Source organism: Carcharhinus amblyrhynchos, chromosome 7 (assembly GCF_965287045.1).
Source record: "Carcharhinus amblyrhynchos chromosome 7, sCarAmb.v2.hapA, whole genome shotgun sequence".
Taxonomy (NCBI): Eukaryota; Metazoa; Chordata; class Chondrichthyes; order Carcharhiniformes; family Carcharhinidae; genus Carcharhinus; species Carcharhinus amblyrhynchos.
Window position 1 is genome coordinate 49805849 of NC_137330.1, and position 16393 is coordinate 49822241.

A 16393-nucleotide genomic window follows, 5' to 3' on the forward strand; every position below is an offset into this window, starting at 1 on the left:
GATGTGCTGTTGCAATTATTCAGAGCCTTGGTGAAGCCACATTTAGAGTATTAAGTGCAGTTTTGATCTCCCTTTCTGAGGAAGGATGTTCTTGCTCTTGAGGAGTGCAACGAAAGTTTATCAGGCTGATTCCAGGGATAATGGGATTGATGTACAAGGGGAGGCCAGCTAGGTTAGGATTGTTTTTGCTGAAGTTCAGAGGAATGAGGAGGGATCTCATAGAGCCTTATGAAATTCTAACAGGACTAGACAAGGTAGATGCAGTGAGGATGTTCCCGATGGTGGGGAGTCCAGAGCCAGGAGTCACAGCCTGAGGATTTGGGGTAGACCATTTAGGACAGAGATGAGGAGACATTTCTTCACCCAAAGAATTCATTACCACAGGAAATAGTTGATGCCAGAACATTGAATGTACTCAAGAGGTGGCTAGATATAACATTTGGGGAAATGGGATCAAAGGTTATGGGTAGAAAGCAGGATTAGGTTATTGAATTGGGTACAATCGTGATGAATGGTGGAGCAGGCTCAAAAGGCTGAACGGCCACCTCCTGCTCTTATCTTCTACGTTTCTATGTAGAATGGGTTAGGACAACATAAGTGAGCTTTCTAAGTTCCTTTCCTGAAGAAAGAAGTAGTATTTGTGATGGAGATAGGAGCTCAGTTTGATTTCAAATTATGATTCATTTTTGCACTACAACTTTTCTTTCGAACGGTAGACTGGATAACAGGCATTTAAAATGAATGCTTTAGCTAGTTTTTCATGAGATTCCCTCTGAATGTTGTTCTGAGTGCCGATGGGGAGTGTTTGATTGCGTTTGACAATCAAGAGCTTGCCTTTTCTTTGTCACTCAACAAGATTCAGAAGGTTGGCCTTTACCCTCAAACTTGTAAAATAAGAATTGATATGAGGCAATTTATTTAAGAAAATACATAATCACTTAGTAAACAACAATACATGCTTCTGTTTTTCAAAAGTTAACAATATTTGCTTTATCTACTTGGAAGATATAATGCATCAAAAAGTTGTTTACAACTTGTTGAAAAAAGATTCAAGGCTTCTTAAAAATTACTTGCTTCGGTGAAGAAACGACTCACCATTTGAGATCTAATTTCTTCCTTGGCCTAGTTATCAGACATCTGGCTTTTTCCTTCACTCTTACAAGATAGAACTCCATAAACAGAGGTGTACATAACACAAACTTCTTGAATGTTACTGCATCTTTATCATTGACAGTAGAATCTCATCAACAACAACCTTGGATAGGATTTTCAACACAACCTGTTGCATGTTTCGCGAAATGGGATCCTCAAAGGCAGGTCCCATCGTTGTCAACGGGGTTTTTCACTGAATGCATGCCTGGCCACTGGGAAATCCACACTGGGACTGTGCCATTGGTGGGACCGGGAGTTCCCACATGCATGAATGGCTGGAGCATTCCAGTCCTTGTCTATATTGTCAGAATACAAATGCACTGGATTTATTTTTTCCATAATCTAATAACCAACCTTACCTTGCATCCTTGCAGAAGCAATGACATCACCTGCAGATCTGCTCGAGACATTAACCAAATAAAGCGGACAATGGGTCTGAAATTTGGGGATAACAGGAACAGTTAGGTGTGGAGCTCAGCTGAAACACTTGAAGAATATATACTTAAAACATAAGTGTTTAACAGAAAAACTCACTCGATTAGCAATTGTGATGGCACGATGTGTTGCTTCTGCTTCAAGCTAAATGAAGAAAGCAAGGCATATTTTAAACATTTTTCATACAGAAACAAAAGTACTTAGTTGAAAATAAATCAGTACTGCTCCTCCACATTCCTAACATGTTTAAGTATAGCACAGGGTCTCACATGTGAGATATGACGATTGAACATAAAAGCTTTACTGAACCTTTGCAGCATCTCACAATATATGCTATAACACAATTCTAATGCACAATTTTTTCCTGTGCACTTTTCAGAAAGACGTTCTTTGGAACCTAGCAACATGATCTAACAGAATGCCCATGTAAAATCATCTGCTTCATTTAAATTTCCAAAATTTGGAGAGACAAAAAAAAATATTTTAATTGAAAATCTGTATTGTGAGCTTACTGAAGCAGCACCATTCTGATTATTCAGCTTCTCATGGTTTTCGTTAGCATTCCAGTTTAAACATAACAATTTCTATTTCCATGGCAAAATAGTTACAAACTTGCTAAATCCATTTTGAAACTTGCCTTGAAATCATTAGAAACCATGAGCACATAATCACCAAATTATACAGAACTACAGACTATGTACACAAAGTCAGGTTTGTACAATGTAATCCAATTTCAGGAAGGGACCCGACGATGACGTGAGAAAGGAAGCTGCCCTCGCCATTATGATGACTTTGAGAAATTCCTTACGTAGCAAGAGGGTAAAATGTCAGCAAACCTAAACAAGAGAACATCCCGCATTTACCTGACACCATTAGCATATAAAATGTCCCAAAGAACTTTTCAGGACTGGATCCTGACCCCTGGGCCAGATAAGCAAAAACCTGAGCAAAGATGTAGGGAGTAATCTTATCAGCTTATCCCCTTGCCGCTATTGTACTCGTACTGTGTGCAGTTCTGGTCACCTCATTACAAGAAGGATGTGGAAGCTATTGAGAGGGTGCAGAGGAGATTTACAAGGATGTTGCCTGGATTGGGAGGCATGCCCTATGACGATAGGTTGAGGGAGCTAAGTCTCTTCTCCCTGGAGAGACGAAGGTTGAGAGGTGACCTGATAGAGGTTTATAAGATGTTGAGAGGTATAGATAGGGTGGATTCTTGGAGGCTATTTCCCAGGGCTGAAATGGTCGCTATGAGAGGACACAGGTTTAAGATGCTGGGGAGCAGGTACAGAGGAGATGTCAGGGGTAAGTTTTTCACTCAGAGGGTGGTGAGAGAGTGGAATCGGCTGCTGTCGGTGGTAGTAGAGGCGAACTCACTGGGGTCTCATCCAGAAGAGACTTCTGGATGAGTACACGGGATTTAATGGGATTGAGAGTTATAGATAGGCCTGGTAGGTATGGATGTGATCGGCGCAACTTGTGGGCCAAAGGGCCTGTTTGTGCTGTAGTGTTCTATTGTTCGGGCTCATGTCCTTACCTACTTGCTGGTTGAGATCCTCACCGGCAAGAATCATGTATGATCCGCACCAAAGGGGAACCTAATGTGATAGCCTCATCGGTGAGCTGGAGGACATTGAAGCCCCCCAGGTAGTCGGGCAGGGTAATGCCCCTTGGCAGCGCCAGCCTGGCATCCTGGCACTGCCCACCTGGATCAGAACCTGAGGAGTTGGGCCCATGACAAAAAGATAAGTACTCTGCATGGGAGGGATGGTTGTCAAGAGTTCAGGGATAGAATTCTAGAATTGAAATCACATGGATATCTTGGATGGTCATGGAGCTGAGATAGGGCCATACACAACTTCATAAACAAGAATGAGAATTTTAAAATGGTAGTGTTGCTTAATTGGGAGCCAAAGCAGCAAAAGGGTGATGTGGATGAGTAGGACTTGGTGTGAATTAGGGGTGATATGGGTAAATGAGGCTTGGTGTGAGTTAGAGCATTTTGAATGACCAAGTTTACAAAGGATAGAATGTCGAAAAATAATCATGTTGAAATAACCAATTCTGGAGGTAGTAAAAGCATGGAAGATAGCTTCAGCAGCAGATGAACGAAGGCGGGGCTATGTTACAGTGGTGGTGTTAGTGATGGCATGGACATGTGGTTAGAATCTCACCTGGGAGCCAAATATGAAACCAAGGTTCCAAACTGCCTGGATGTCTCCAAAGAGCAGCATGTAGATGGGAAATATGAGGTGTCAAAGGATAGATCCTGAGGCACAAGGGAGGCAACAGTATGGAAGCCGACTCTTAGGTTGCAATAGGATGAGTCAGAATGGAACCAGTTGGAATTGGAGCTGTGAGATCAACCATGTCGGAGGCTGCGGACTGATTGAGGTTATTTACCTTTGTCACAGACACATCGTACCACATCAGGTCATATTAACATCACAGTTGACATCCTGTGGCAGGGTGAAAACCTCACTGGAAGGATTCAAACATTGAATTCAAGGAAAGATTGGAGAGATGAAATGTTCAAGGATTTTGGAGAGTAAAGGGAGGCTGGAGACGCAGATAGAGGGGTGAAAGTATTTTTTGAGGATAGCAAAAGCTGCAGACTTAATGGGCACGGGATCAGTAATTGAGGAGTGAGAACCATTAGCAGAATTAGCTAGCATGGGGGCCAGAAAGGGTTGGGTGGCTGGCGGTTTACTGGAAATAGGGTCATAGGAGCAAGAGTTGGATCTCATTGACAAGATCAGCTTGAAGAAGTCATTAGGTAAGACAGGAGAGAATTCAGAGATCAAACTTCATTATCAGGGCAGAGGCACAAGTTTGGCCTGATAAGCTAGGAGGAGGACAGGAAATGGTACAGTCAACTAATTGGATGGTCTCAATTTTAGTGACCACAAAGTCCATGAACTCCTCATACTTGTTGCTGCGTGGAGGGCAAGTGAGTAAAACAACTGACTTCACCCTGTGATCTTTCCTCAGATCCCAAAGCAATCAAAGGCTTGCTTTTCTCTACATGAATTATCAATGGTTATAAAACAGGGGCACATGACAGAAATCCCTAAATGGCGAATGGAATAAATCATTCAAACTTATCAACAGTATTGCTTCCTCATGGACTATTTGTTTTCATCACTGTACATTTTCACTATTAAGCTTACTATTTTATGGAGCGGGTTTCTATTTACCTGAAATTCAAGTAACCTTACATTATAAATGCACACAAGGTTTATTGTAAACATCAGGCCTGATTCTCCCATCCCGCGCACATGTTTTTTGGCGTGCTGGGATGGGAGAAGCGTATGTCAGCCATTTCGCGGTGTTCACACATGCGTCCCTGATGCTTTTTTGTCTCTCACAGCCGGAGAGCAAGCACAGTCAGGACTGCACTGGAAATCGGTGGAAAGGGGGGCAAGTCATTTAAATCTGTTTCTCATGTAATTTAAATTTCATTTAATTCTTGAATTCTCTGGTCCCGAAGTCTTCTCCCACCCCACCAGGGGATCGCTTCAGTGGGGATTTAGATGAGCTCCCCTTGCAGGGAACTAGCGGGAGACCCTGCTGGATTGAAGGGGGGAGGGGCAAAACTGGGCAGCAGAGTGGCACCCCCTGGGTATGGGCACCCTGGCAGTGCCAGCCTGTGCCCCCTAGCACTGCCCATAGGGGAAGTACACATGCTTGGGGGTACTGCCCACCAGGGATTGGGCAGTGCCAAGGGGACAGGGCCAGAGCCTATTTTGGGCATCACTAAGAGGGCAATTGGTGGGGGTGGGGAGTTTCGCTGCTAGTCTGCATGGGGATCGATCAAGCTGGCCAGCAAACCAGAGGCTCACAGATTGGAGCCTGCATACGCACAGAGGCCCAGAACTGTCAGACTCAGCATGAATAGGCACCACCCCTGAGCTTTTAATGATATTCATGATTGTGACCACTGCATTGCACAGAGTGTGGGAGATTTGAGTCTGAACTCCCACTGAAACATAAACTGTGATCTCCACCAGTTTTATCGCCAATTCAGCACTTCGAATTTTTTTGGGAGAATCGGGCCCATCATTTCAGTTCATTTTAAACAGACACTTAATGTGTCTTAACCATTTTGGATAGGACAAACCTCTTCAGGTCTGCTGATGTCTAGTCCCTCAGGCCCAGTGATTCCCAGTTCAAGAGCTTCTTTTGCGCCCTGAAACACAAAAGAAATATTGTTATACACATCCTCACTTCAGAACTAAATTAGATGGAAAGAATACTTAATTCCAATTCATTCACTTGCATTAATTTTAATACTGCTAGAAGTCCAGCCGCATAGAACACACACAACATTGGTTAATTAAAGCTTTCAATGCAATCTTAAATTCTGTTGGGCCTTGTCTGAAAAACAACTGAAAGATTCCTTCAAATACTACTCATGTATATTTTCAAACATTCTTCATTGTTGACATGGCAATTGTATTAAATGTGAACATTCACCTCTGCTACTAGCTCTCCATTTTCAGCATGGACACAAGGTATGGCACCAAGGCTTTTGCAAGCACGAAAGACTTGGTAAAGCTCATTGTCCCGCAGCATGTATTGGTCTTTATAGCTCATGTATGCCTGGAATGAATTCACTCCGTGCTCCTTCACCAGTTCCTCCATTTCAAGTTGCACCTGAATAATTTAAAAATTGAAGAATTGACCTAAAATGTATTTAATTTTATTAATATTTGTTTAAAACTCATCAATAGCATTAACAGCAAAAGAAATAGGAGCATGAGAAAGATTTTGGCTTAATTTCCACATTGCCTTTCTGCCCATTGTCTATAATCACTTGTATCCAAGAATCTATTGATCACAGTCCTGAGTATATCAATGACACAGCCCTTTGGGGTGGACAATTCCAAAACTTCACAACAACCTCAGTGAGGAAATTTCTCCCCCATCTCAGTCTTAAATGGGCAATCCTCTATCCTGAGGCCCTTAGTTTTAAACTCTCCAGTCAGGTAAAATGCCACTCAAAGGGCTTAACAGGACAGATTCTAACAATTGTACACTTCAATCTAAACTCCAAAGAACATAGGTCCATTTTACTCAATCTCTTTTCATAGGTCAATCCTCTCATCTCAGGATTCAATCCAGCAAGCCTTTGTTGCAGCCTTAGTGCAAGAATATATTCTCCCTTAGGTAAGGAGACGAAAACTATGCAGTGTACTGGTAATGTGGTCTTGCCAAAACCTTTTAAATGCAGTAAAATTTTCTTTCTTTTATAAACTCTGGAAGCTAGAAAATTAAGGGATGATTTGATTGAATCTTTCAAGATATAAGTCCACTATTTTCTTTCATTGGGATACATCAATTTAAAATTTTAATAAGAAAACCAAGTGGGTTTAAGGATTTCAAGTAATGTTTTGTAAAAGGAAACAGCTCAGGAAGAGACTAGTTCATCTCTTAAAAGAAATTGGGACGATCATCTTGAATTGAGAATATATAATATGGGGAGAACAAAGCGCAGTGATGTTACTTTTGGATTGCTATAACAAAGGACTAATACAGACACCGTGGGTTGAATGGTTTCATTGCATGCTGTAAACTTCTATGGTTGTTGAGATTGTATAGGTAATCCTGAAGTTTATATCTGAAATTGACGCCATTATTTTGCTAGGTATTAAAGAAAAACTAGGTCTGTCATCGCTTGAATCTGTTTTGTGATTTTTGTTTTTAAATGGATTGCATGTAGGTTTTCTTTTTATCTAGCAGAATTTCCTGTGTCTGACTAATTCTTGGTATCTGTCACTTCCCATTTCTTAAATCTCATATCCAGCTATAAGCCAGTCTTTTTCGGGTTTCTAAGTTAACGTAAATGCATATGAAAGGACTGTTAAGCTTTCTGTTCAGTACCTCAGCTTACTACAAATTACCCAGATAACATGCAAAGAAATATGGATACGCTAGTTTAAAACACTGAACCCAACAAATATCTGAAATAAAGACTGTTACCAAGCCAAGACGTTGGCTGCCTCTTCCTACATCCCAAGTCAAGAGGAAAGACTTAATTACATTAACAGACCCAAGCCCACTTCAGCATTTACTTTCCAATGATTCAACTTCCCTATTAATCATGTCACATACTCTCATTTGTTCATTGAATGAAGTCCATCTTCATATTCTGAGGCTAATTTCCAGCATTAGCTTTGCTTCCCAAAATGAAGGGCAGCCAAATAAACAGGCAAAAACATTTTTTTCAAAAGCTAAAAAATATAGACTGTAAAATGCACCCCTACCTGTGGTCCCCACCAAGTTACACCAACATGAAGGCAGTAGTCACAGCAGACCTTGGGATCTGCTAGATTCCTACACTTTTTATAAGCCTCCAGAAGCGAAATCTCTTTTTCAGGCAATGCATAACCAATTATCATTGTTGTTCCTCCAACCAGAGCAGCCTAAAGAAAAAGAGAAGCTTTTAATACTGTGTCATTTAATAATAAGGACATATTTAGGACAATAAAACCAATACACTTCATGCACTTAAGGCAGACATCTTAACATTTACAATAAAATGCATAGTCTAAGAGGAAATCCAAATATTTAATAATCATAAATTTCTATTAGTTATTAATGGAGGTTCCTGGTTTTCCACTGGTTCTATTTCATCATCTTTAACAGAGGCCTTGAAGAATTTTTTTTTTGTTTATGATATGCTTGTTGAGTTATGACATGGATTCGGCACTTATAGACAGCTCTACTACTGCCAAGCACACTTCCTTCCAGTCTACAAATGCACTCAACACTTTGTACTCTGGCTCTGTGCAAATTTTGTATCAATGTGATATAAGAAAAAAAGCCTGACTTCATTCAGCATATAATGTTGGTGTGAAATTTGTGACGCATGCACACATGTATATGCGCGAACACATTAAAAACCTGGTTTGACCTACATATAACTAAAGTGTCACACCAATATGACAGACTATCAAAAGTGGCCAGTAAACCACTAAAAATGGGCAATACATTCCAGCATTGAGAGCGATGCCTACATGCCAGGAGTAAAACAGAAAATATTTTATATAGTACACTAATTGTGCGTAATGTGTTGCTGTCTAGGTTTACAGATTGGTTTGTTTCTTCATGCAAATCCTAAAAAGACCATGAATTAAGGCACATTAATATAATGATTCACCTACATAGCTTTCAAAGCTCTGTTAAATTTCCTTTGAACAATGACAAGACTAAATCATTATTACATTCTTTGTCTTCAGGACTAATCACTGTTACATTAATAAAGAGCAGCAATTGGGAAGATAATTTGAAAAAATAAACTAAGTAATTTTGGGCAAGAATAAAATTATTTAACTTTTCTCTTTCAAATGTCTTTTTTTCCAACCAACTACTGTACAAAGCGAAACTGGTCACTTTTTTTTAAAAAAGGCTTTGTTACACTTACACAAAATTGCAGTTTGACAAATTTAGTTGGCTGTGTGCCACCTCGGATATCTGGAGAATATTGCATTTTACATGTTACACATTCTCCTTCCTATTTCCCCAGAAATTATTTGGTATCTATGAAGAGGCAGCAGGGCACTTGCAATTGAAATGGATGAAATATTTCCCTCCTTGCCATCACCACTTCTAGAAACATGGTTTACACAAACCACAACAAAATTCTACAAACAATCCAGATACACAATTCTGTATGTAGTACTAAAGCAAACAAGAAAGGCTAATATTCTTAGACTCAGAAGTGAATTAGGGTTCATAGCTAAATTAAGATCTGCATTAGACAGCACTCCAAAATTGGAAAAAGTATTGAGATCTGTATTATCAAGAAACATTAAAGTTGAATCTGCACCAACATAATTTAACTGCGCTTTTGCTCAACATTTGCTGTTCTGTCAAACATGCTAAAACGCAGATTATATACACATCACTTAAACTTGCATAAAGCTTGACATTAAACAGAGGTCCCTATAGCGTGATGTTACTATTCACACATTTTCTCTAGGAGCCTTGGCCAACATTCCTCTCTCAACCATTGTCATCACATAAAACAACAGTTGAACTAGGAATTTATCTGATTGATTTGTGGAACTTCACTGCTACACAGCAGCTTTTACATGTGCAAGAATAGTCAGTGATCTCAAACGTTGTTCATTTAACAAAGCATTTTAATTGCTCCAGTAGTGTGTTATGGTGATGTAATCCTTCCAACATTTCAAAAAGATAAAAAGCCTAATGCCTGACAGTTCACAAATAAAAATAAATACAGAAAGCTATTTGTGCCTTATATGTTAATCTGAATTTGAAATCCTATCTCCATTTCTCCTGCACCAGATAAGACACTAAAACGTAGACTTTGCAAACCGGAAAGCAATCTATAAAAATCAAATTTACAAATGAATTGTTGATAGTGATATATTCTATTTATATTTGTCTCTGTTGGCTGTTAAAATTCAAGAACTTAAGCTTTGCCAGACTCATATGCTTTTTTTTAAACATCTGTTCACAAAAAGCTAACGAAAAGGTTATGTGAACAAAATCTTGGATTAAAATCCAGGGACAGCAATTTGGGTGTACCTATATTGCGTGAACTGCAATGGTTCAAGAAGGTAGCTCACCAGTACCTTCTTAAGGGGAGTTAGGGAGGGCAAAAATGCTGGCCTGGCCAGCAAAGTCGGCATCTCATGAATGAATAAAAAAAGCACATAACAAAATTGCAAAAAAACATTTTACTAGTTAGTGCAGCTACACAAAATTTAGACCGAACACCTCAAAAAGCACAACATGGAATTACACTTCGGGTTAGATTCCACGCACAAAGTCTTTCACTTTAATTTATGGCTCTACCTAAAAGATGAAAATCCAGCCATGTTATCCTAGGAGAGTCGTAAATTCCATCTGCCCTCAGTTAATGTGCACACATTTCAGCACTGTTTAATGAACAGCTCTCAGTTTTACTGTACTTTCAACAAAATCACAGAATTAGGTTTCCTTTTAAAACTGCTATTCCTTTTAGAAGTACCATGCCAACCATTTCAGAGTTCTGTGGCTCAACCTTTCGAGCAAATCAGGCTTCAACTGAGAGAGAGCATTAACTTGGTTAAAAATAGAATTTAAAGCAACAATGGAAGATTGACATTTCATGAAGAAATTCAAATGACGAAGTATCAAAACAAAATTAAGTAATTCAAAGCGAACAGCACAATTGCCTTGAAGGTGAGATGAGTGATAACCCTATAGTGCTGAAACCCCAGAATCAAAATTCTGGGATGGATTTTCATGGAATTGGTGGTAAGGTTAAGTCAGGAAAGCTCTCAACCCGGCAGATCGGTTTGTTTCCTTTAAAAAGACTCCAGTCTGCCTTTTTTTTTCCTGGGGACATTGGGCAGGATGGAGTTGGGCCCACTGACTATAGAGGCAGGCCCAAGGTGACAACACAGGCAGGCAGATGGCTATGCTTGCAGGCTGGGACACCTGTCTTGACATTGGCCCAATTTTACTGATGAATGTCAGGACCTCAAAATCTCACTCCCAACTCAAGTCCCCTAATATTCCCAACTCATCTTCTGGCTCCCTACCCCCATGCCACCTCATATTCCTTGTGCCCCCTCCATGCACTCCACATTTATTCCTTAGCCTCATACGTAAATTTGAACAATAAATGAAAACAGGTTTCACCCTGCCACTATGCAGAGGCAACACAAGTGGTGTTTTCCACTAACAGGATGCTGCCTTCAAGCCAAAAAGACATGCAATTTACCACACAAATAAATAATGTGGTAAATGAATTTTCATGCCAGTGTGATGTCAGGTATGTAGGCTGAGCATCCCAATGACTGGTGGAGTGTCTCAAACAGCACATCCCTTGAGATGTTTGTAATAGGAAGAGTGTTAACCGTATTCAACCAACCCGTGCTTGCAAAACTCAGAACATTATGTTTTGATTTATTATTGTCACATGTACTGGGATACAGTGAAAGTATGTGCACTATATAGGGAAAACATACTGTTCATAAAGTACATAAGGGAAAAGGAAAGGACAGGGTGGTGCAGAATATAGTGTTGAAGTTTCAGATAGGGTGAAGAGAACGATAAGCTTAATCTGATGACAGCAGAGAAGAAGTTATTCTTGAGTCTGTTGATATGCGTCTAATGTTGGACATGATTCTTGAGTGGACAGCACTTGCTGACCACCCAGAGTGTGCCAAGAATTACACTGACAATCAAATTAAGATTATCAGGAAAACTTGCGATGTAGCACATTTACACTTGCGAGAAGCTACATATAATCTTATGTAGGGACCTGTCCTCTGCAAAGAAAGGACATTGCACCTTTTTTTAAAAAAGCAAAAGCATGGGAAGAATAGCTCCTTATGTGGCAAATTGTTGACCAAAATGAGCAGGCTTGCCAACCATTTAGTGCCCCTTTTTTCTAGGCAGTATAAATTGTTTCCTTTTAGATGTAGTATTCTTGCATCTTTGCTGATAGTGCAAGAAGAAAAGCTTCAACAGCATGTCTTTTTTCAGTAATATTTAATTTTAATAAGCAAAAAGGTTTCTTATCCAGTTTTTTTTCATTATTCTACTGAAGAACCTTGTGTAACTTTCAAAATTTTACACTTTAAAAAGAATATTGAATGACCAAAGTGCTGATTTGTCATTAACAAAATGTTCTACAATCTAATACATATCACAGGTGGAATGTTTGCAATGGAAAACACAAACTATATTTTAAGATGTCACAGGTAACTGAACCACTAATATGCTGCTAACTGTATCATCACGATTATTGTTTTAAGGTAAGCAGTTCAGGTTAGCTTGAAAACAAACAAGCTCACACTGTTTCAGGTTTCCAGCTAATATTACATAGCACAAGAAAACCAAATTAATAAATTACACATATTTTTAATTAACATTACTAAGGTTCACCAGAAAACCAGATCAACTTATATAAAAATAAGGAGGTGAAGCCCTTTTTTTAAAAATTTAGTTGCTGTCATCAACCTCTCCATTCATTGAAGTACTGCCCCTCTTACAATAGAAGGCAGCTGACAGCTATTTAATGACTAGAATAGAAGTGAACCTTTGTTAAAAGGCAGCCAGATTGCTATCAAAGTAGAACAGAATTCTCTTGTCTGTTCAAAAATGATCTCTTTGCTCTACCCAATCTGCTAACAACAAAAAAACATTTCTAGAGAGGTTTTGTTTCTTAGTCCATAATAATTTCATTAGAAAGTGACAAATTACCCCATTTTTTTCATTCCCTTCCCCTGGTGAAATAAAAACTACAGAGACAAGCTTGTACATTATCACAAAACATTGTACTATACAATTGGGCCTGTGTAAAAAAGTATATCAAATATAAGCTGAAGTAACTTGCAACTGCACCTTCAATTTCTTAATGACAAATAAACCAAAATAAAACTCCATACATACACTGGAACAAAGACAGCCATGACATAGTGAAAGCAAATGTCAAAAAATACCATTATGGTAAGTAGGATCACAAAGAGCTCAGTACTTTCCCCACTGCAAGGTGGGGAGGGGGTACTTTGCTATTGTTAGAAAACTGTTGGTGGTTTGCAGGTGCAGGAAGAGAAGGCAAATCATTTTCCCTCATGCATCAGGGCCAAAAAAAAGGGAACAGAAAATATCTCAAGTGGAAACAAAATAAAACTGCCAGAGTATGTCAAACTATAATGTATTTGAACGATCATAGATAGCATATCTTACCATAAGAGCTAACCTTCAATGAATGTTCAAATACACTATTACTGGATAACAATGGATTTGCACAGGGGTTTCAGATCTCTGGGACTCTGTTCAAATCAGTTTCAAGTGAAATCTGTTTTTTGTCTCTTCAAGTTTGATCATTTTAAACCCATTTAGACTGCATACAGAGCAACATCAAAAGCCTGTCCTTTTGTGCAGAATTATGGGCAATCTCCCACATAGGTCCAAGGATCCCAGCAATATTACACCATCAGGGATGAATTTGGAGCTAAAACTAATTGTTAGGGCAGAGTATGGCAAAGTAAATTCTGCCTCATTGTAGCACAAGCGGACCAGGAATACTGAGAACAAGCAGGCAAAAACAGAGGAATATTTCCCATTATGAAAATCTCTCAGCTTACTGGTCACAAATGAGAAACAAATGCATTTTTTAAACTTTCATTTACTTTAACCTTCTTTCCTTTGATCTATTTATTGCTCAATATTTTTTCAACACTGCTGCTGCCTTCATGCCAGACTTTTCTGGATCATCCCTGCCTGGAGTTTTATTTCTGACCTGCAGAATTAGCATTAAACGAACAAATGGAAAATTCACATGCTCACTACTGATCTTAGAGATTAACAATTGAGTAAAATTGGTACATTGTCTCTACCTAATTGCTCTAAGGATTGGAAAAGTAGGCTAAAGAGCAAGGGTAAACTGCATCATGACGACATCATAAACCACTCAAGATGGCTCTGCAGCCCTGCTCAACGTTCATTTTAATTTCTGACAGCTTCTTTTAAAGCAGAAATTAAACTATTAGAATTGGGTGATATGTCCCTAAGACATTTTCAGGGGCCGATCTATAATTTTAACATCAATGATGAATTCAAATCAATATCGATACCATTAAATGAGAGTTGTAAATCATGTTTACCCCAATCCTATCCACTTGGTTATGCAAATACAGCATTTGGCTGGGGATTTTCGTGGTCTGGTTGGCAGATATATCCTGGCCAAGCTACTCAACTCTGACAAAAGAAAACAGTTGGCTGATTTCTATCCCCCTCAGATCAACCAATGCATATCAGATCAATTTGTTGAAAACGATTCTTTTGAGAACACATAGCAGATACAATTACACTGTAGTTATTGTTTCTGATATTTCAGTAACTGTACATCCTACAGTTTCTGCCCTCTACCAGCAACAAGAATGAACATGCCAGGCATTCCAAGCAGCATAAACAATGTGAACCTCGTGGCCATTTTATGGACTGAAACAACGTCTTGATTAAACAGCTTTTTTTGAAGTATTTTACTGAATAGAAATAGGACTAGGAAGATTCAATTAGAAAAGATCATATTTACCACCATTAGAGTACTCTAATATGTAGACTGATGAACCACAACCTTTGATGATCTAAACAAACATCACCACCAAAATGAATTTTTAAGAAGTCAAAATACACAAAATAAATAAGATCAGTGTTTCATTTTGTAAATTTTGCTCATATTGAACCCTTTGAAATATAGTTTCTTGACACAATAGCATTGCTAGGCACATCACAATCAAATGCCAGTTAATTCTTGGGTAGAATATGGCAGATGGAACTGCCCCTTTGCCTGATCCCTTCCAGAAACATTATCAGTTCAGTAATTCTTTAAAGGATGCTGATGATAGTCATATACAAAATGATTTCCAGCTCATCTATGTGAGCAGTGCATCCCAGTCAAATACTTAACTGCCTCTCTAATCCTCCTGATTATTAAAAAATAAACCAAAGTGCAGTAGTTACATGGTAAAATTTTAATAAATTTATCAACGGTTTGATATTCAGCAGTATGAAGATCAACTCCAATTAAAACATTTTCATGATTTATTTGCCACATTAACAATTGCATACCTGCCAGCAGCGTAAAAATTCTTGTTATATAATCTGCCTAACTTTCCTGGTACTTACTTCACTGGAAGGAAAATTGGATGGGGTATATATGAGCTGCCCATTTCCTGTCTTGAGTTGAAAGTTTTGCCCACTGTTTTGATGCAATAACTTTGTTACTTGGCACCAGAAAGACTGAATTTACAATTAGACCCTGAATATCTGAGCAATGTATTTGATGGCTGTGTGACACTTGAGAAAAACTTTCAGGCTTGAAGAATAAATAATTTAAAACACCATCAGTATTTAGTGACTCAGGTCTAACAGAAGGCAGCTTCTCAATTTGCTATGAAAAGACACATTTATATTAGCTAACAAGTATGTCTTGGAGTCTAGAGATCTATAGCACAGAAAAGGCCCTTCAGCCCATCGTATCTGCATGAGTCAAAACAACCTAACTATTCTAATTCCATTATCCAGCACTTGGTCTATAGTCTTGTATGCCTTGGTATTTAAGTGCACATCTAAATACTGCTTTAATGTCGTGACAGTCTCTGCCTCCACCACCCTTTCGGGTAGTGAATTCCAGACTCCCACCACCCACAGGGCGAAAAAGTTTTTCCTTACACCCAGTCTAAATCTTCTGCTCTTCACCTTAAAACTATGTCTTCAGTCATTGATCTCTCTGCCAAGGTGAAAAGTTTCTTACTGTCTACTCTATCTATGCCTCAATTTTATACACCTCAGTCTCCTCTGTCCAAGGAAAACAACCCAGTCTATCCGGTCTTTCTTCATAATTAAAACTCTTCAGCCCTGATAACATCCTGACAAATCTCTTCTGCACCCTTTCCAGTACTATCACATCCTTCCTATAATTTGGATTCCAGAAGTGCACGCAATGGCTGTGGCTTAACCAATATTTTATACAATTGCAGCACAATCTTGTCTAATAGGAGGCAGAGAGTTGGTATCAATGGGTGCTATTCTGGTTGGCGGTTGGTGACTAGTGGAGTGCCGCAGGGATCGGTGCTGGGGCCTCAGCTATTTACCATTTACATAGATGATCTGGAGGAGGGGGCTGAGTGTAGGGTGACGAAATTTGCTGATGACACAAAGATGAGTGGAAAAGCAAATTGCGCGGAGGGTGTGGAAAGTCTGCAGAGGGATCTGGATAGGCTGAGCGAGTGAGCGAGGACCTGGCAGATGGAGTACAATGTTAGCAAGTGTGAGG

The 16393-nt window shown here is 39.2% G+C and overlaps 1 protein-coding gene across 2 annotated transcripts in view; it reads right to left on the bottom strand.

Annotated features, from left to right (window-relative positions):
* Window positions 1–16393, bottom strand: part of LOC145344929 (dihydropyrimidinase-related protein 5-like) — a 61147-nt gene that overhangs the window by 41184 nt on the left and 3570 nt on the right. For both annotated transcript variants that reach the window (XM_080192260.1, XM_080192261.1), the window contains exons 2-6: window positions 7854–8012; window positions 6064–6243; window positions 5708–5776; window positions 1687–1731; window positions 1512–1587 (exon numbers count right to left, since the gene is read on the bottom strand). In XM_080192260.1, the coding sequence (XP_080048386.1) occupies window positions 1512–1587; window positions 1687–1731; window positions 5708–5776; window positions 6064–6243; window positions 7854–8012 (529 nt within the window). The remainder of the gene's footprint in view (window positions 1–1511; window positions 1588–1686; window positions 1732–5707; window positions 5777–6063; window positions 6244–7853; window positions 8013–16393) is intronic.